General features: G+C 43.0%; 1 protein-coding gene across 1 annotated transcript in view; it reads right to left on the reverse strand.

Annotated features, from left to right (window-relative positions):
• Positions 1 to 11,714: 11,714 nt before the first annotated feature.
• The window catches only part of Polr3C (RNA polymerase III subunit C), a 155,482-nt gene continuing 144,696 nt past the window's right edge, over positions 11,715 to 22,500 (reverse strand). Inside the window, exon 10 of the mRNA XM_068350018.1 lies at positions 11,715 to 11,881. Within this exon, the coding sequence (XP_068206119.1) occupies positions 11,735 to 11,881 (147 nt within the window). The 3' untranslated portion in view covers positions 11,715 to 11,734. The remainder of the gene's footprint in view (positions 11,882 to 22,500) is intronic.

The following is a 22,500-nucleotide window of genomic DNA, read 5'->3' on the forward strand; positions in this document are numbered from 1 at the left end:
GGGCTAAAAGTCCTGAACTAGGCAAGGAAGAAGACGTATCGCTATCGCAGGAAAGTCGTAGACTATCCTAGCCATAGAGGTAGGCTAGCCTAACCTCACTCTCAGACGCAATCCTAAAGGGGGTTCATTCCTTTAGGGAGGACTGAGAGGCGATATAATACTCTATTAGACAATAAATCCCTTTACTCAGAAAAGGGATCAAGGCTAATTAGAGGGAGTGCCAAGGCAGGGGATGAAGGAAGCATATAGGGGTCCTAAGGTTAGGTTAGGCTAGAAAGAATCACTGACTAGCCTATCCCCTATATGGTCCCTGAAGGCGAAAACATTTGCATCACTAGTCAAAAGTATTGTAAAATAATAATGCCACTATCTTCATAACTTAGTCTAGGATCACTGATAAATCATGCATGAACACTTGTATATAGGCTCCTGGCCTGGGGGCTATAGTAGCCGACTGGTATGAGGTCAATCGATGACCGATAAAAAGCGTCTAAACACGATATAAAAGTTCCTAGCTATGAAGACTAAATAAACTAATGTATTCGATTAGTATATAATGCCGGAAGCGTTGTTGTGGCTTAACTAAATAAGACATGCAAAACAACAACGACGCCATAAAATGGCGGGTCCGGTAGAGGCACAGCTCTGCCACAAAACATCAATTATTTCGCGAAATAATATTTACTTTACGGCCAGAGCTTAATTAAACAATACTTGAACCTTGTACTCAACTTTCCAGAAGAAGGCGAGGCTGAAGGTAACGACATAGCGAAGATGCAAAGCGATAAAGTTCACACAAGGGAAAATCCGTCTAAGTAGGGCAGCTACTAAACAAAGGATGAAGACGCGCGTGACGTCATTAGAGCAATGGCGTCCGTTTGTTTACGTCTCGAGTATCAGTAGTAGCCACGAGTGAGATTAGCTGTGGAACGGCTCCCAGCTATTCTCAGCCCTTACACACCGAAGCGTTAACTCTGTTCGGGGTGGAGATAGCTATGTGGCACGACCAAGCTTGCGTGTCCCCTGTTGTATTACGATGTCTTAAAGGGAAACCTTTGAGATACTCGCTCCAGAAGTTAGAATTCTGTGATAACCTGTGGTTAAATTCTCTGGGAATATCTTAGTAGTCTTATACCCAAGGAAGCTACCAAACAGGAACCTTCCATCAGGACGCCATGGCTTGAGCCCAAAAAAGTCTTTTTATAGTTTATATATGAAATGTTTGTTTTAGTTACTGTTTTTTAAATATTCTATTAATTGTTAATTATTTCTCATATCGCTAATTTATTTCCTTTCCTCACTGGGCTATTTTTCCTGTTGGAGCCCTTGGGCTTATAATATCTTGCTTTTCCAACTAGGGTTGAAGCTAATAATAATTTATCTCTGACTACTTTTTATATTTCTGCTACTCCATTCTTTTTTAACAGTTTTACTAAATATATGTTGTAATTACAAAATGTTTCTTTCAAGTTTACACTTTCTTTGTTATAATTTCATTAGTTTCGATTTGTTAACACCTGCATTGTTTTATTCTTTCACAGTCACAAATTTTTCTTTCATTTAGGAAAGTTTTGCTTTCAATCTGTTATTTTTTTAAAGTTTGATTTTGAATGTACTGTAGACCTATTTTCATAATTACTAACTGTTATTAAATCTTTGTTGAATATAATCCAACATAATTTTTTTTTTCTGCTATTCTGTAAATTTATTCTGTACTTAAAATGAAATTAAATTAAAAAAAATAACCCGCTATTTTCTCTTGACAAAGAACTGCAATGCTTGCAATGCTGAGGTTTGCACCGACTAGTTGAAATAAGCTTAGTATCATTTCAGATGGTTTTGTCTTCATTTCAGGGACATATTCGTAATCAAAGCCAATGCTGATTACTTTTCAATTTTTCAGTTCCAAAGGCACATTGGTCACTCTGGGGTCACCAATGTGCGGTGTACAGTTAGCTTGTAACTGAGAGACTCTCGTGAATGCGACAGAACTTTTATTTGGTCGGAGACAGGTTATCAGTGAGAAGGGAGAGCGATAATGACAATACCTGTATACAAAAAATAAGAAATACCGTTACAATGTACGAGCGTGTGATAAACGTGTTGTACAATGCAGTCTTTTGTTGTCTCCAAATTTCGTTTAAGAAAGATAATAAATTCTACAAACACAACAGAAGGATTCAGCTGACAACTATATGAAGAACATGAAAACATTTTACTTATTTAAATTGCCAAATTCGAGTTCTGTACAGTAATGCCTATAACCAATCATACTGTAACATGATGTAAGTAGTCTGGTAGAAAAGTAGTTCGTGCTTGCGCACGAATACATGCATGTGCACAATTCAAGTCAGTTTGAATAAAGTTCTCAATTAGTGAACGTCGTCATTGTTGGACTCCCGACAACAAAAACCATTACATGGTGGCAGCGGAAAAGCGAACCAAAAATGAACAGTGATAAAAAAAATGGACACCGAAAACAATACTGTGTCCGAGAATGATAAAAAGCCGTGAAACTTATGCGTATTTATTCTGTAGGTGCTGCCTTCTTTGATGCCGGTGAGAAACCAATCAAGGAAACCCCGTGTGAGCACAGCGCTACGGTGGCCCATAAGGACGTTTGTACTAAAAAATAGAACTGAAAATCGTTACAATGGCAGAAGCTCGTGGAACAGTGCCATTCATGGACTGGTCTGCTACTAACATAGGAGAAGCTTTTAAGCTCTTCCACCAGCGCTGTGACCTCTACTTCAGTGTCAAGGACTTCAAGTCAGAAAAGCAGGTGGACCATATAATACTTCTCTCAGGGGAAGAGGGCCTGAAGAAATACAATTCCTGGACCTTTGACAGTGAAGAAGATAAGAAGAATAGAGAAAAGGTTTGGGAAAAGTTTGAGGTACAACTGGAGAGGAAAACCAACTTTCGTATTGCCCGCTTTTACCTCCAGAAGTTCAAGCAGAAAGAAGCAGAGACGATCGATGACTTCCTTGCCCGATGCAGGTTGCAGGTACAAACGTGCAATTTTCGCAACAACAAAGAAACTCAGGAACGACTCATCGAGCGGCTAATCACAGGAACTCGTCACCAAGAGCTACAGAATGACTTGTTGGCTAAGACTGAGAAGCTGTTGTGAAGCTAGACATCATCCTACCCAATAGTCCCAGAACTCACCTAAAATAAAGCTCGACACAGGAGCAGAATGTAATACCCTCCCACTGCGAATATTCCAGAAGATGTTCCCTGATAGAGTCGACAATCGAGGACTACCGCGACCAGGTGTGACCAACAGAGTGTCAACATCACTCACGGCATACAACGGTTCCCAGACACAGCAGTTTGGGACTGTGCAAGTCCGGTGTGCGTTTATAAGGAATGGCTGGCAGGACACAAGCTTCTTCGTCGTGGAAACCACAGGGCCAGCAATACTCGGGTTGTTAAGCCTAGCTCGTCACCTTGCACTGTGCGATCACCACAGAAGCAACATAAAGGACCTCGTGAACAGATACCCGGATCAATTCATCAGGGTCGGTAACTTCCCAGGCACGTACCACATCGTGCTAAAACCCGACACACAGCCCGTCATACACACTCAACACAATTGCCCCGTCCACATCAAGGATGAAATGGAGCTCGACGAGATGACCAAACAGGGCATCATACCGAAGATCGAGGAGCCCAAAGACTGGGTGAACAGCCTGGCGTAAGCACGCAAAAGCTACGGAAAATTACGGCTTTGCCTGAATCCCAAGGACCTCAACAAGGCCATCAAAAGATGACACTACAAGACACCAACAATGGAGAAGCTGACACACAAGTTCGCTGGCTCTAAACACTTCTCAAAACTGGATGCAAAAAATGGATATTGGTTGGTGAAACTCGACCCTGAGTAGCAGCTGCTATCGACTTTCACTCTCCTTATGGTTGGTACTGCTTCCAGTGCATGCCTTTCGGCCTGGTGATGTCCTAAGACGTCTTCCAGCAAAAAATGGATCAGATACTGGAGCTCTGCCCAGGAGCTCTAGGGATCGCCGACGATATTGCCATGTTTGGTAAGACCAAAGAAGAGCAATGATAACCTTGTGTGTCGCTAAAGAAAAATCTACCAAAACCAAATCCCCCTCTTTGGTGCTGTGTACTACAAGGAGGGAGTACACCCTGACCCATCCAAGGTAGAAGACATCAAGGCCCTGATCGGTCCCACCAACGTGACAGAGCTACAAGAGCTGCTAGGGATCATCACGTATATGGACCCATTCATCCCGAGGCTGTCAGACCTGACAGTTCCGATGAGAGAGCTACTCGAAAAGAGCACGGAGGTCGACTGGTTGCCAAGTCACGAGAGCGCAATACACAAAATCAAAGAACTGATCTGTGCCTAGGTCACATTGACTTACTTCAACCCAAGTAAGGAAATAGTAATCCAAGTTGATGCGTCGACAAAAGGACTTGGTGCTGCACTCACAGAGGAAGGAAACCCAGTCGCGTTTGCTTCGAAAAGGCTGACCCCCAACAGTACAAAGGTATGCTAACACTGAACGTGAACTGTTGGCAGTTGTCTTCGGGTGTGAACGTTTCCACACTTATCTATATGGCAACTCCTTTGTGGTTGAGAGTGACCATAAGCCGTTGGAAATGATCAGCCTCAAGAACCTCACCGCCGTGTCGCCAAGACTGCCGAGGATACTTCTGCGTCTTCAAGGATACGACATGAACATCTGCTAACGGCCAGGAAAAGAGATGATCCTGGCGGATGATCTCTCGAGACTGCCCAACTAGAAACACAACACAACGATTGATTTTGATATCAAAGTATATCTCGTCCAATTTTCAGGGAACAAGCAACTCCAGCTCCACACTGACACCAACGTGGACCTGGTGCTATCACAACTGAGGGACCAGATCCTGAGAGGATGGCCCACGCTACAAAGAGAAGTCACGAGTCAGCTCTGGCCTTATTGGTCCTACCGAGATGAACTGAGTATTGAGAACGGAATCATTCTCAAAGGTGAGCGTGTGTTAATCCCAAGAAGCATGAGGGGTAAGATCTTACAGAAGATACACAGTGGACACCAAGGAAACGAAAAGTGCAAGCTTCACGCAAAAAGCTGCGTTTTTTGGCCGGGCATCAATAGCAATATTGGTGAACTCCTACTAAGATGTCCGACATGCCAGGAGAACCAGAAAAGTCAAGAACCAGAGACACTACAACCTCATGAGATCCCAACTCGTCCCTGGCAAGTCGTCGCTACGGACCTCTTCCACTTTAACGGTCAGGAATATCTGCTCATGGTGGACTATTATTCCCAGTTCCCCTTCGTGCGACGAATCCCCCAGGGAGTATTCCAGCCATTCGATCGTGAATATCACCAAACAGCTATTTGGCGAGCAAGGAGTACCAGAACGTGTTGTGAGTGATAATGGACCGCACTATAATTCTTACGCACATAAGTCGTTTGCTACAGAGTGGGGATTCGAGCATGTAACGTCATCACCCTGCTACAGTACGTGCAGTCAAATTGTTTTGCAGAACGTGTAGTTCAGTCCATGAAGTAGGCCATGAAGAAGGCGCTGGCAAGTAAACGCGAGATAGATATGGCTCTGGCCTGTCTACGCTCAACACCAATCGACCACGTCATTTCCAGTCCGAGTGAGCTGCTATTTAACCGGAAGTTGGTCAGTAATCCCCCAGTCCGTTGTTGCAACAAGTACGAGCACGCAGATGGGGTACAGGAGAGACTCCAGCAACAGCAGAGCACACAAAAGGCAAATGATCTCCCGACACTCGGGCCAGGGCAAGAAGTTCGAGTACAGATCCAGGAGTCCGGGAAGTGGTCACCAGCGACTGTGAAACAAGTGTGCTCCAAGCCACGGTCATATAATGTGGAAACTGCAGAAGGCAAAACCCTGCGACGCAACAAGAGATGACTCCGGGACACAGCTGGGACACAATTCTACAAGGGGGCGAAACCCAAAACACAACCCACAGTCGACAGCGCGATAACACCACTTGCGCACGAAGTAGGCTCCGGTCAGTCGCAACCTTCATCCAACCCCATCGTCCCGTCGCCGGTAGAATTTGGCAACGACACGCCGTCCAGAAACATAAGCAGAATGTCGATCCAAGCCTCGCCAGTCCAGCAAAACCCAAGACCAGTACCTGTGCCGGTCGCTACACGATCTGGCAGGGCGGTAAGAAAACCCCACCGTTATGACCAGTGACATTTCAATCTTGATCATATCTTAATTGTATTTCAGAATGGACATGTTAATGTGTTGATGTGAAATTATGTGAAACCATAGTAAAAAAAAAAAAATTATCATAACTTGTAGACTATATATTGATATCTTTTGACTGTCAGTCTGAATAAAGTTCTCAACTAGTGAATGTCATCTTTCTTGGACTCCCGACAACAAAAACCATTACAAATACAACTAATGTTATGAACAAGTGTATGCTAAATATTTAGATATGCACACACAGATTCAACCCTTCAACTTTCCTAACTACAACAAGATAGTTATGGAAATTTGTGGGAGAATGTTGTTTCCGAGCAGTTGGCGTTTAACGTGATGTATTTATTTATCTATTTATTTATACATACAGTATGCTGTTATTGCTTTTTTCTTTCTTTGTTGACACAAGTCCAAACTTAGTTTAGCAAAGCTCCAAAATGACATTAAATAGGAACGCTTAGGTGACGTTCGTAAGTCATCGTTCTCTATCTACTCTCAATTCTTGATCGGCTAGGAAGAGACTGATTAAGTTTGAACAGTAATTAACCGGGCATTAAGTTTAAAATGGAAAATGTTCACTGAATAGTCTGGTAGTTCTGTAAATCATAATGATAAATGAATGTACTGAGGATAGTAACATGACATCTAATCTAATAACATGTTGCTCAAACATTCTTCAAGCTAGTCAAATTACACAATGCAAAAATTATACTGATGATGGTAATGCAATGTCTAATATAACATCAGGTCGATCGAGCATTCTATGACATTGGGCATATTAAGCAAGAGATGGAAAATCATAGTCTTCATGCCATTTGGGAGTTTTGACAGTCGTGGATGGCCGGCCCACGGTGAGACCAATTGGTGGGATGGGATTTATTAGCGGGGGTGGAGCGGCTGGCGTTGAAGGCCTGACACGACTTGGTGTTGCTGAAGGCGGCAGTGGAGTTTGGTTGGTCGGCGTTGTGGTTATAAGCTGGCGAGTGTGGTTGGCCGGCTTTACAGGCATGAGTGGGGAAGGTTGATCGATTGATGCTGGGTAATGTCGGTCAGTCAGCGGTTGAGGTTGGTCAGCTGGCAGGTCCGGCGTTGTCGGTATGTATCAAATACTGTAGTCTCCTTTGGCTTGGTCGGGGCAGCGCTTGCGGATGGCTGATGGGGTATGCCCCGTTATATTTTGCTGTTCTGTCGGGGTCATAACCAGTGTGAATTTTTGCAGGAATTTCCTGTTGTGGAGCGATACTCGGCCCGAGCCATCAACCTTTACCACATACTGGTCGTATTGCCTCTTCTCGATGACCGTCCCAGTCCTGTCCCATTTGGTGGGATGTGGGCCAGTCTTATTTTGGATGCGAACATGGTCACCAACCCGTAGGGGTAGCAGATGGCGAGTGTGTTGTGTCCAAGTGTCCATCATGCGAACATGGCACTTGCGTAGTACTTCTTCCCTGGGTGTAAGGGTTTTGCACTATATGGTGTGAGGGTTGTACTTCCCAGGAAGGATCGGGACGAGATCGCGGATCGGGTGACCAAAGACGCACATGGCTGGGGAGATTCTGGTGACTGGGTCTGGAGTGTTCAAGTATTGGAGGACTGCTTTCTGAACAGCGTCTATGTCCAGGTCTCCATTTGTCCCCGTGTTGTTAGTAATCAGGCGCTTCATCGTTTTCACTCCGATCTCCGCTCTGCAATTGCTGTGTGGAAATGCTATTGATCACAGTCCGTGGTGGACACCACCGTCTCTCAAGAACCTGCATGTTTCAGTTGCCGTGAATTCTGGCCCACCATTGCTGGCAAGTTCCTCAGGAATTCGGTACGTGACAAATGCACGGCGCAGGTTGTTAATTAGTCCTTTGGCATATCCAGTAGACTTTGATATAAGTGGCCAGTTCGGGTATTGGTCTACAATCACCAGGTAGTGAGAGCCCTTGTGAGAGAAGTAGTCGGCACACATCGACTGGAATGGGTAAACAGGCAAGACGGGTGGGCCTGAGGGGGCGGATGGTTGGGAGGGGGCCATGCGGTGTCAATCCTCGCAGTTATCTCTAGCCACCTGTATGTCAGCGGTAATGCCTGACCAGTACACTGATGCCTCTGCACGAGCAGTCATCATGGAAACACCCTGATGTGCTGAGTGTAACGAGGATAGGACACCCTTGCGCAAGCACGTGGGGACGATAACACGATCTTTGAACAATGCGACGCCGTCGAAGGTGGTGAGCTCGTTCCGTAGGTGTTAGTATGCACGGAGATGTTGCGGCATGTCATATTTTGACGTCAGGAACCCATGTTCGATGAGTTCTGTGAACGCGTGAAGGCCGGGTTCGCTTGCGGTAGATTCCCATACACGGTCCCAAGTGACTGCAGGAAGGGAATCTAGTGCTGTGAGGTACACGGGCTCTTCAATCGTGCATGTGTCACAGTCCCTCATGCCTATGCTGGCAAGGATATCGTGATGGACCGACGGTATGGAGTGGTCGTAGACTGATGCACTGTCGTTGGGGGAGATACAATTTTTCCGGGTTAGAGTCGCCTTTTGGATGTGGTGAAATGGCGTCGGCTGTTTTTCTGGGTTGGTGTCGCCTCTTGGATGACGTGAAATGGCGTCGGCTGCTTTGTTGCACATTCATGGTATGTGTACAATGCGGAAGCCGTAGCGCAGTGTCTTCTCCTTTAGGTTACGCAGGCGGGGATTCGGGATGTCATCCAGGGATCGGTTCCCTAACAACTTCAATAGTGGCTTGTGATTTACTGCAATGACCAGGTTTGAGCAGCCGAGGACAAACTAGCGTGATTTGTCAAGTGCATCGGTTACAGCCAGGGCTTTGCCCCTCTATCGCGACATACAGTACCTGGATTCGGCTAGGTGTGTGAAGCAACTCCCAACTAGGGTCACCTTCCAACCGTCGCGGCAACAGAATGGCTTGTCTATTGGGCTTTGGCAATGTTTTTGGAACAGCCAGAACCCGATGCCCTCTTTAGACCAATCGGTCGCCAGGAATGTTGGCTTGGTTTTGTCGAAGAAATATCTCTTTTATTCTCTTCGGTGAATTTAAGCAAAGAAATAATCAGCATTCAGCAAACAAAGCATAAGCACTGTAGTTACCATAGATGTTGTGCAAATTTCTTTATATAATCAATGAAAATTCTAAGGTATTTATTTGTCTACTATAATATGTTGTTTTGCTGCATAAGTACTGATACAAATATTGAATTTATATATAAGTAGAAATTCTAATCACTCCATATAAAACCACTGACCCCTATACTACCACTTCAATCCTTTATACCATTTTCTATATAGTGACAAACGGAAAACTGTTTGAAAGAATATTAAAAGTAACAAAGTTTCAGTAGTATTTTACTGTAAAGATTTAATTGCATTCACCATAACAGTAGCAGAAACTGCACAACTTACAGAGTAAGGCAAAGAAATAGGACAAAAGAGACTTTAAGGAACAACACAATATAACCTGAGAAAAATGCAAGCAAATAATAGAAAATGAAATATAATGAGAGGAAGCAGAAAGACAAAGATAAGAGGCTGAAAGAAAAGAGAAGAGGTTGAAAGTAAGAGCATAAAAAGAAAGGCATACAGCTCAAAACGAGAAGGTTCACAGATCCACATGAACTTGAAGTATTGAAACTCCAATGGGACATTTAAGGAACACTCACAGCCCTGTAGGTACTCCAAAGTTCAAGCTTGCAGAATGCTATGTAGAGGGTCATGGAATAAACATAAGGGAATGTCAGAAGTCTGGTGGTAACTAAAGACTCAAGGACTATAAGAAGCACACTGACAAGTGCAAGGATACTTAGAAAGGACTGTTTGCAGATTAATAACTAGGACCAATAAAAGTATCAGCAGTAAGCAGCCCAACACTTATAAAATACATATCTAGAATGTTTATGCAATTTTATAAGGCTCTCTATCTTTCTCTCTCTCATATTGTAGAGTACAGTATACTATGTCATACTGTAAAAACAAATTGTGCAGTTACAGCACACTAATGGAAGAAATTAGAGATGTAACCACTACCATGACTCGTGAGGAAGTAGGCATAGTTGTGTTGAAAGATTAAGTAGAAGATTGAAAACTGAAGTTGGCGGAAGGAGCCATGTTACCTTTCGAGTTGGGAACAAGCAGATCTGAAAAAAAAGAGGAAAAAGCACTCTGCTCTACCACTTAGTGAAAGTACCACAAAATAACTCCGGATAGCAAGGTTGGTAGCGTCGTGGATCTCTATTATAGAGGTCCCGAGTTCGGTCCCCGCCAGGGACGCGAATACCGTGAGACCTTCTACCGGGGGGTACTCCCAGGGTGGCGCCTGGGGGGGAGGTTAGAGGGGACTAGTGATAGTCCCTGCTGGCTAATGGTCGCCCGAGGAGGACGATGTAAATCGTCTCTGTGGAGACCTAAAACCCGCAACTTTAACTTTTTTTTAAATGTTTGCAATGAAGGGCCAAATGACTGATAAGAAATGGGTTGGTACACTTAATGACAGGAGTGTCTATAAACTTCCATTGCTAAAATTACTACAAAGGAGAACTGTATCCAATAGGTCTAAAAATTTAGTCTGATATAGTTCTTGACATTAGTGAATGTGTTGTAAAATGAAAGCTATTCAACTGCAAAGCTGAGAATCTTGGCAGTATTTCAAATTGCACAGCAACATTGTATATTAATTTACTTCCTTAGCCCTTGCTGGTGTGGATACCATTATTACAATAATGATTACTAACCAGTCATCTGCAGGCTTATCCTCAAGTGTTTGTGTTTTTGTATATTGTACAGTACTGTACCTCATTTTTGTCAAATTATTGTACCATTTTAAAGCCAGGATATTGTTTTATAAAGCGGAATGTTAGTAACAATCTTGCTGGCACTACTAAGTGGCAGGCCGTCGCAAAAAAACACTAAATTCAAAATACTATAATAAAATAGAATGAAGAGAATAGTTTGTTGACATTTGCATTCATATAGCACGAAGGAAAAGGACAAAATAAATTGTTGATCATCAAACTACAAGGGAATACAATATATAAATATAAATACAATAAACTATTAAAATCTTATATTTCCAAATTACTTTTTGTGGTTGCCTATACCAAGTTGCATGGATTTTCTTTTACTTTTTCTTATTACTGTCTTTCTATGTAACAATAATTCTGGGTTCTATTTATTGAACTATACTGGTGGACTGGGAGTCTACATAGATTCTTCTTTTAGTTTTAATATCCCATTTCCTAAATTACAGCATCACCTTTAAAGCCCTCTAACTTTACATTAATTATTTGGCGACATTAGTTTACATAAAAGGCCAGAATATTCTACAATACTATTTCTGTTCATAACAATAATGGGTTAAAGGAAATAATTACATGATTATTATGTGAAATAGAGTAACAAACACAATACTTCTCTTGTACTTACTGTCTAACTTATGGGAATACTGTGAAGAAATAAAAAAATAAACTACTGTTTTTTCAAAATTTTATTTTAAGCCTTTTGAGTCTGATAGTAAAGAAACATTTGGAGTATAAAAATTGTGTCATCTAATCCCATTTCTGACTCCAGTAATTTATCCTGCACCTTAAGTACCTGATCAACTAGCTCTCTCTCACTGGGCGTAAGCATTTCCTGAACCTGTAAAGATAATTGTGTTGTAACATTAATCAGATAACTATGAGTTTTGTACCTTTTGCAAAGTCATTTATATGGATAGTTGCCAGTTAATGAATTAATTTCTTAAATTCTATTACAGTAATGTGTTAAGTACCAAATTACATGGAAAATATTCTTCTCATTCACTTAGGTATGTACTTAGGTATGTCACTTATGTCCTTGTACTGTACAATATCTAAAAATACAAATTTATGTACAGTATTACACACTGAACTTGAACAAGGTACAGTAAAAAATTATCAACGTTCAATATGCTCCGAGATTCGCAGCAGATAAGGATGAAAGGCAAGATGAACTCTACAGTATTATTCTAAGTGATAGCGTGCACTGTATAAGACTTCAACTCTATTTACCGATGACAGCAAGATTGCCAGTGAAAAAGTTGTCTTTTGGCATATTTCCCATGAACAAATAGCCAAAGGAAAAATTACCCACTATAACTATTTGCTACTTTTCAAAAAATTTGACATCTCACAAATAAGCAAAAAGCCCTTTTAAGCAGTAATTTTTTTTTTTTTTGTATAAGTTACCAGGTACTATGTTGTCAAAATTACAGAAAACATCTTTATCTTTGTTTCATATGCAGGGCTCAGAGATCTCAAGGAGGGCAGGAACTGGGCAATATAAAGAACTTCCATAATTACTCCTGAAATTTATTACCAAAGTTTCATATTTCACATACACAAAGTATATAATTCTTCATAATATGCATAAAGTGCATAAAAATACAAATACAGTTTTGAAATAACTTCAAGGCTTAAGCGCATTAGTTTTAAAGAAGTTTTAAATTTAGAGGCTTTAAATTAAAAATACTTTTTTTTACTATATAGCATGCCAAATCAATGATCTGTCTGGTAGCTTTCTTGATGACAATTCCCCCACAACTGCAATTTTCCCCGATGGAAATTTCTAAAGGACCAAGTACACTTTGCAGGACATTATTATTTCAGTATTGCTTATCACATACTATTGTACAGTATACAGTACTTTCTACATAGACACTATATATATCAATACATATATAGAACTATGCTCTCTCTCTCTCTCTCTCTCTCTCTCTCTCTCTCTCTCTCTCTCTCTCTCTCTCTCTCTCTCATATTGCACAGTACAGTACACTATGCCAAACAGTAAAAAATAGAATTTTTATATTCTTATTTCTATACTCACCTGATGCTCATATTGCTTCTTCCCCAGAAACTTTCCATTATCTCCCCAACAATAAACACATGCACTTAGTAAAGGCCTGTGCATTCAAGCGGTAATCAGTAACCAATACCCAATTTTCTTTGTTACATCAGTTTCGAAGACCATATTAAAGGTTAACGTGTCTGGTTTCAACTGCAGTTTTATCAGAATAGAGGCTCACCAGAACATCAGCTGGGCAAGCCCAACGCCCCCTGTAGTGCCCAACCACAGCAATGGCCTTCCTAGTAAACAGCTTAAACTCACAGTCCCAGGCTGGGATCAATCTGCTATTATGCGAATGCTAGGCGAACATGTTACCACTGTATTAGCCAACATGAGTCGGTGAGGAGGGTGGGGGTATGTATACAAACATAAGGTGAGTATAAAAAAAAAAAAAAATTAGTATCAACATTCTGCTTATTTCTATGATCCTCCCCTGATGTTCATAATGCAAACTCCCATACTCAACTAGAGGTAGGATACCATTGAAATAAAGATAGGAAACGGTTAATCAAAAGTAATATACCAGGGTTAAGATTCACTAACCTGGTATAGATTACTTTTAACAAACTGTCTTAAAATACAGTTTGAAATATGGGATTCCCTAGTGTTCAATAGAGATATTTAAAAAAACTGGACTGCAGCTTGTATAAATATTTCTTGCTCTAAATGATACTTTAATTAATATCAAATGTATTAAATTAAAATTATATTTCTATTCAATTCTTGCGAGCTACTGTCACCGAACTTCAAACTATGAATGATACTGGAGTTTTGATCATGGGGTGATAGGGGACTCTCAAAACCTCAATAGCGGAAATTTTGTACAAATTAATTCTACAGAAATGCTTCATTCCTTTCCAGAAAAGGCATGTGAAAAAATAGATAATTCATTTGCGGCTTTTATTATTAAAAGGCCTCCAGTTATCAGGTATAAATTTTTATTACCTTGATGGGAAAGTATTTAGAAGGTTTAACTTTTGAACTGTTGGAAAATGTTTTACTTGTAGATTTCTCAGTTAAAACACTTTTTCTATTAGTATTGGCCTCAGCCGAATGTATAAAAAACTGCATGCACTATCTTTTAACATACTCTTTGGGTGTATAAGATGATTTTTTTCTTTTTCTTTCCTCCAGAGCAAAAATAATTATAAGACTGTGAGTCTCCTGTAATAATTCCATTTCCAATATTTCGAAATGGTTGTAAAAATTTCACCAGAAAATAGAGTTCTCTGACCAATAAGAGCCGTTCAGTATTTACATTTTTTTCATAGATTATGGACGTTAGAGGTACTGTCCCTAATTTGCTATGTGAGAATAAAATTCCAAATCATGGTCCAAAAATCGAACGTCATTTCTCTAGTTAAAAGTATGGTCACAGAAACTCACACAGAATTGGATACAAATCTTAAGAAAGCCTTGAAGTTTAAAGTTCAGGATATTATGAGTACTCTTACACCTTTTTAATTTTTGCAAAAAACTGTGGTGGCATTCACTGAACATTATCTTGAAGAATCCTGGTTTTCTCATTTAGATTGCTGGGTTACTAGTCTCATTGTGGCTCCTGGTTATGTGGTCCTTTAATCTTTTCAAAGTGTTGGTTTGTAATGTTTTTTTAAATATATCAAATATCTTTAGAACCATCTGGAGCGCTGTTTTTAAAGGATGGCATGCTATCATTAATCTACACCATCCTTTAAAAGGGATTTTGACGTAGGAAAAATCTATTTCTGGGCGAAGGACCTGTGCCGCCCAGTGAATAAGCTCCATTTAGCACTTATTCTTAGGTAATTTACTGCTAAATATACCAGAGAAAAAATGTAAAGGAGTGCTAGGTTAACTAGCTCGCTCACCTATTGGTGTCGGTATAAAATTGGGCGTATATTCCAGAGGTCCCGCACTATTTAGATTAATCCACGACAGAAAACCCCAATAGAGGAGAGCCGTTCAACCTCACTCGGTACTACTAACAATGCATCCGCTCAGAACCCAACTCCTTAGCACCCAAAGTTTGGGGACTCCAAGGGAGAGGAGCTGGGAGGGTTCACTGGGCGGCACAGGTCCTTCGCCCAGAAATAGATTTTTCCTACGTCAAAATCCCTTTTCTGGGCTCGAACCTGTGCCGCCCAGTGAATCTATACAAGAGAAAATGTCACCAAACTTGCAAAATAAAGGAAAAAACATAAGCGTAAGGGAAATACAGGATGCTTTAATCAGAGATGAGTACCAAAAAACAATTATAGGTATAATAATGCCGTGAGTGATAATATATACAGATACTCAGGAGTATATAAAAATTTACAAATATAATAACAGTATTCAGGTGCGAGACCAACGAATACAATAGGGTATAAATGAGGCAGGTAAGAGGGAGAGATAAAGAGACAAGGCCTTAACCTGTAAGTTACCTGGGAGTAACTACGCTCCCTGCAGCTACTGTAGAAAATTTTAGGGCTTCCAAATGTTTAAGGTAGTGTTTCTTGAACACTGACGGTGATTTCCACCCTGTAAACCTGGAGAGGTCTGTAAAATTCATGTGGTGAAAGAAGTTCACCGAGGTAGCAACCGCCCTGATATCATGTGCAAGAGGAAAAGAGTCAGGGTTAGCTTGTTTAATAAAATACAAAATTTGTTGCCTGATCCCTTTAATAGTAATGGTACCGCCTTGTTCTCTAACGAATAGAGGCCCCGAGGAGTTAGAGGAGGTCCGGGATAAATAAGACCTAAGAGTAGTGACAGAGCACAGAGACGGATCTTGCGTGAGGGGAACAATTTTCCAGGAGGTCCATCTGTTTTGAGGGTCTTCGTTCTTAGCCAAAAAGAATTTGTTAGGAGAAAGAAGGACCTCTCCCGAAGGCAGAAAGTCAATATGACCCGGGTCTCTCGACAAGGCTGCCAATTCAGAAATTCTTGCCCCGGAAGCCAAGCTCACCAGGAAAAGTGTTTTCCTGAGAAGGGGCATGTAATCACAAGAACTGTTAATGGTATCAGAAGCCAATTTGAGTACGTCATTAAGGAACCAGGTCACCGGGGTAGGACGAGTAACCGGTTTCAGTCTGGCACAAGCTTTCGGAATTGAAGCTAACAAAGAGTCGGTTAAGTCTATGTTAAAACCCACTAGGAAGATCTTTTTCAGAGCCGATTTAATAGTGGTGATAGTATTGGCTGCCAGACCTGATTCTAATAAAGATCTAAAGAAAGTGACTGTAAGGTTCAAGTTCATACAGTTCACGTCTGAGTCTATTAAAAATTTTGCCAACTTTTTAACTGCAGAGTCATACTGGCGGATGGTGGAATCCCGTTTATCCGATTCTAGGAACAAGGTGTTTTGAGGATCAATATTGGCACCATGCATAGCCGCAAACTTCCTAAAGTCCATAAAGTTAGGGCGCTCTGAATGTTTGAGAAAGCGTACACAACGCGTGTTTGTACTATCTGAGACAGAACTGGATTGGGTATCGGGTGAGGGTATAGTCTCAACTCTCGCAGGAGAGGATACCAGTTGCTCTTGGGCCAGTTGGGTGCGACCAAGGCTACTTGTCCCTTGAAGGATCTCAGTTTGTCTAGAACTTTCAGCAAAAGATTCACCGGGGGAAAGAGATAAATCTTTTCCCAGTTGTCCCAATTCTGTGACATGGCGTCTGTGGCGTAAGCCTGAGGGTCTAGATTGGGAGCCACATATACTCTCAATTTGTGGTTGGATTCCGTGGCGAAGAGGTCCACTTGGAGACCGGGAACCTGAGAGAGAATCCACCGAAATGACTTTAGATCGAGTGACCATTCCGATTCTAGAGGGGAGGTCCGGGACAGGGCGTCTGCCACTACATTCCGGACTCCCGCCAGGTGGACAGCTGAAAGATGCCAACGGTTCGAGGCTGCTAGGGAGAATATGGCTACTAGAACATGGTTCAGAGGCCCTGACTTTGACCCGCCTCTGTTGAGGCAGCGGACCACCACTTCGCTGTCGAGGACCAGACGAAGGTGTTGTTTCTTGGGAAGAGCGAGACGTTTCAGGGTTAGAAGAACTGCCATGGCCTCTAGCACATTGATGTGAAAATGGCGGAACAAGGGAGTCCAAAGACCTTGAACTTTCTTGAGCTGAGAATAGCCGCCCCAACCTGATAAGGATGCGTCTGTGTGAATGATTAATTCCGGAGGCGGAAATCGAAGGGGAACTGACTTTGACAGACTGTTTGCTCTTGTCCAAGGAAGAAGTCTTTCCCGTAGAATGGGAGGAAGGCGGACTTTCCTGTCCCGGAGCTTCCGGTTCGCCCTCGAACGCCAGACACGATTGATATCTTTCAATTTTGCCTTCAGAAGAAGATCCGTCACTGAGGCAAACTGAAGGGACCCCAGAATCCTCTCTTGGAGTTGTCTGGAACTTACTTTGTCTTTGAGAAAGCGTTTGGTGTTCCTTGCAATCTCTAACCTCTTGGGTCTGGGAAGACACAGAGTATGAGATATAAGATCCCATTGCAGGCCGAGCCATTGGAACTTCGATTTTGGAAGAAGACGGGACTTCTTGAAGTTGATCTGGAAGCCTAGAGATTGAAGATAATGGATGACTTTGTGAGTGGCTTTTAGGCAATTTTGGGAGGTGTCTGACCAAATGAGCCAGTCGTCCAGATAGGCTACTACTTGAATCCCTTGATTCCTGAGTTCCTGAACAGCGACTTCTGCTAACTTTGTGAAGATCCTTGGGGCGATGTTGAGCCCGAAAGGCATCACCTTGAAGGAGTAACTTTTGTCCCCTAAGCGAAAGCCTAGGTACGGACGGAAGTGTCTCGCTATCGGGACGTGATAGTAGGCGTCTGTAAGATCGATAGAGGTGGTGACGGCCCCACGGGGAAGTAAGGTCCGCACCTGCGAGACGGTAAGCATTCGAAACTTGTCGCATTGAATGGACAAGTTGAGAAGGGATAGATCTAGAATCACTCTTCTCTTGTCTGAATCCTTCTTCGGGACACTGAACAGCCGACCTTGAAACTTCAGATGTTTCGATTCTTGTATGGCGTTCTTTTGTAAGAGATCCTGGACAAATTCGACCAGGTCCGGAGTGGAATGTTGACGAAATTTGTTCGGAGGAGGAGGTCCTTGAATCCAACTCCACCCCAGTCCCTTGGAGATGATACTGAACGCCCAGGGACTGAACCTCCATTTGTTGCGGAAGGCATAGAGCCTCCCCCCTACCTGCTGCACTTCAGTATTGGTTTGAGGAGTTGCCTCCACGTCCGCCTCGGAAGTTCTTTCCTCTGCGAAAGGCTCTTCCCCTGCCTTTGTTCTGGTTAGAACCATGGTGGTAGCCTCTGCCTCTACCTTACCTCTGGGAAGAGCTATGAGCCTCGTAAGACTGGTTAAAGGCAGGAGAAGTGGCGGAGGCACCAGAAAGCTGGCTCTTAGGGAGCAGAACGGTGACATAGTCGTCCGAAGGAGCCTGAGAGGTGGAAGGCTGTGCGGGGACAACAGAAGATGGAGGAAGAGGCAGCCGGAAGTTGGATGAAGCACTCTGCTGTTGCCTGAACTGGGTGGAGGTATATGGTCTAAGCTTCTTCCTACCCCGGGCTTGATAATTTGCGGGGTCATATTTGCGTTTAGGGGTCAAACCCCAACGGGCTTTAAGGCTCTGATTAACCCTAGTGGCCTCCGCCAAGACTTCCTCTACGAGATCCTCGGGGAAGAGATTTGAACCCCAACAGGAGGACCGGATGAGTTTATTAGGTTCATGCCTAATCGTCGCCTCAGCTAGGACATGCTTGCGACATCTGCGTTTAGCAGTAGCGAAGTCATACAAGTCATAATATAAAGACTGTAACGTAGCCTTGTTGAGAGACTTAAAAATACTCTCCGTATTGTAAGTCAAGGCTATCGACTCCGTGGATGTGGCCAGGTTTAGAGTACGGCCCACACGTAGGCGGGAATCATATTCCTGTTTAATGACGGATTCCGGGAGACGGGGAAGCTTCTCACTAAACAAAACTGAGGCACAGTCTGCTGCAAGCTTGCCGGAGGTAAAGGTGGTATGGACGTTGTCCCAACACTCAATGCCTGAGGGAAGAAGGAGGGAGATTGGATCCACCTCTCGGATGGGAGGCAAGGGCTTCTCCTCCAGAGCATATTGAAAGGCAAGCTCTGCCACCTTATTGATGCATGGAGTCAAGGTGTTCTTGTCCATTAAGAACATCGTAAAGGAGCTTTTATAAGGCGTCAGCATGGTGTTAGTGCAGCCGATGTCGTTCAAAAATCTGGCCCAAACAGATTGGGCTTGCTCCTTCGGGAAGATGACCGTCTCTTTGGGGACCTTGTCTAATCGAACTAAAGCTTCCTCGGTAAGCCTGGCATAACCATGAAATGGAAATGCCAGACCAGGAGGAAAGAATTCAAAGTCCTCTAGAGGACGAGTGCCAAGGCCCTCCAGAGTCAACATTCCGTCTGAGAACGGGGAATGAAGAGCCATACGCCAGGGGTTGTTCTTGGCAAACGGCGGGAGCTTAGAGGCATCCGGGATGAGAGAGCTTTGGACTCTCTCCGGAGCTCCTTGCTCTAAAGCCCCAATTCTCTGACCGAAGTTAGAGAACATCGTGTCCATCCTCGACTGCATCTCCGAAACCAACTTTGCCTGCATCTCCGACACGATGCGAAGCATGGCTGATTCGGAAAGGCCCGGGCTAGCAGCAGGAGGGGCGGAAGGAACTCCCGGGTCGTGAGACTTAGAGGAGGAACCAGAGGTCTTTGAAGACGGGTTCGTACAATGTTTAGAGCCATGAGAAGTCTTGTGAGGCTTGCGAGCTTTGGGTAAGGTTCTTGAAGTAGACTTATCCTTAGGGGGAACCGGGTATGATCGTTGAGACGAATCACGGTCCCCAGAAAATCCAAGAAAAGAAGAGCGATCAGAAGAAGAAGAAAGAGCGGGGCTGAGGATAGGAATCTCAGCGCCGGACACACCTGCCTCACTTACCACCCTACCTGTATCCGGCTCGTCTAGTAACATTGGTTCGACGTCCAGGTTCATGGAAGCAACATTGTCCTCCAGACCTCCGGGGGCGTCCGATGGATCTTGCTCTGGGTCGATGAGACCCGTTATAGTGGCATCAATGTGGGCAATGATGGGAGCTGCCACATGCCTAGCCACAGCAGCTGAAGACTTGGCGTTGGGGTAAACCATGGTGCAGTAGTCCTCAGATAGGACGTACGGCCGCTTAGACTTCACATTCCGGGCAAACCCACCAACCCACACCTTCAGTGTGGCCCGAGCCGCAGACTTTTGCTCCGGGGATGCCTGAAATAATAGTGGGAATTATAAAGGGAGACTCCCAATGGTCCTTCAAGACCATAGATATCTTACTAATAGTAAAATAAATAAGAAGGCAATATAGCCAACGGGACTCACCGAGTCAGATCCAAGGGTAGTGATGAGGTCGAAGCAAATCACACAGTTATCCGGGTGCCATACCACAACGTCTTCCAGTTGAACCCCACAAGGGGCGTGAGATCGGCAGACGGAGTGGCCACAAGGCTGGTGCAGAACAGCTGCACAGGCCGGCGTCAGACAATGCACCATCTATAAAAAGAATAGTATATGAGAAACTGTAATTCTCTTAAGTAGGGGCGGGTCCGGAGGACCCGGGCCTAACATAGGTCTAACACAAGAATAGAGCTTAACTGTAATATTCTTAGGTAGGGGCGGGTCCGGAGGACCCGGGCCTAACATAGGTCTAACGCAAGGTTAGAGCTTAACTGTAATATTCTTACATAGGGGCGGGACCGGAGGACCCGGGCCTAAACATAAGTCTAACTTGAAACTAAAGTATAGCAATCCATTCCGGTCAAGCCGGGAGCATAAAAAAGGATGCAATAACAAGGAATTAAGACACATGGTGTCTGATTTCCCGGGGCGGGGTAGACCCCGGGCCGGGAAATAAAAGTATATCCAATACCAATTCATTTAGGGACTCCGGGGTAGTGATCTGTCATATATAATCATCATAGGAAATGTTATAAAATAATAGGGGGGGGCGGAACTGTAGCTAAGAACCGCCAATCGAACCCGGAGGGTTTCGTATAACATAAGCCAGAATGAAAAGTGAATATAAAATAGGGTGCACTGGGATCCAACTCTGTTGACCGGTGGCCAACCAGACTAGACAGAGACGAACCCGCCGGGCCACCCGGAGGACAAAGTCCATAAACACTGAACTACCCCCTCTAAAAGGAGGGAAGGCAACGGTCCCTTAGTGGAGGGGGGAGAAGCCTAGCCGCCCACCTAGCTAGAGGGGGAGCGTGGGGGAGGATCACGTGATACGAGGCAGCAGGGCTACCAACTGACGATCCCCAACCAGACAGATCAAACGGAGTAATGGCACAAATATTCATTATAATAATAATAGCGTTAAAAATTATATGAATAAACACATAGAAAATTTTGGGCAAGGCATGCAACATAATAATTAAATGACAAAAGACACACCTGATGGCTAAAAATAACATTGCCGCCTAGCACGAAGGTCGGCAGCCATAACGATACGTAAATGATATCGGCCCAAAATTGAACCACGAGGATTCTAAACGCTAAATAATGAATATTCACAATAACAAATAATATTTGATAATAAAAATAATACACATAGTAACACCGCAAGTGAAACTTAAAAGCTCTCAAAAACAGGAGTACCAACTGTAGTGAAATCAAGCAAGATCGATATGAACGAAGAGATTAAACTCCTATAATATAAATATTAAACGATCTAGGTTGCTCAAAACACAGTAAAACCCAGCTTGGTACTTAACTTAGACGGTGTCTCCTGGGAAACCGACGAAGAAGCCATAATTCAATGGAAAATAAACCAAAATCGAGAGCACAACAAAAATGCGGGTTACTATACTCGTCGTGCTAAAAGGAGTTGAGTTCTGAGCGGATGCATTGTTAGTAGTACCGAGTGAGGTTGAACGGCTCTCCTCTATTGGGGTTTTCTGTCGTGGATTAATCTAAATAGTGCGGGACCTCTGGAATATACGCCCAATTTTATACCGACACCAATAGGTGAGCGAGCTAGTTAACCTAGCACTCCTTTACATTTTTTCTCTGGTATATTTAGCAGTAAATTACCTAAGAATAAGTGCTAAATGGAGCTTATTCACTGGGCGGCACAGGTTCGAGCCCAGAAAAGCAGCATGCATATATATATATATATATATATATATATATATATATATATATATATATATATATATATATATATATACATATATTTGTTTAATATGTGTTTTGTGTTGTCAATGGTACCAGTAGATTGGGTTTGTGCATGTATTGTACCTCTATATAAGGGTAAGGGAGATGTGCATGAGTGTTGTAATTCAAGAGGTATTAGTTTGTTAAGCATAGTTGGAAAAGTGTATGG

The sequence above is a fragment of the Palaemon carinicauda genome, chromosome 26, assembly GCF_036898095.1.
Source record: "Palaemon carinicauda isolate YSFRI2023 chromosome 26, ASM3689809v2, whole genome shotgun sequence".
Lineage (NCBI taxonomy): Eukaryota > Metazoa > Arthropoda > Malacostraca > Decapoda > Palaemonidae > Palaemon > Palaemon carinicauda.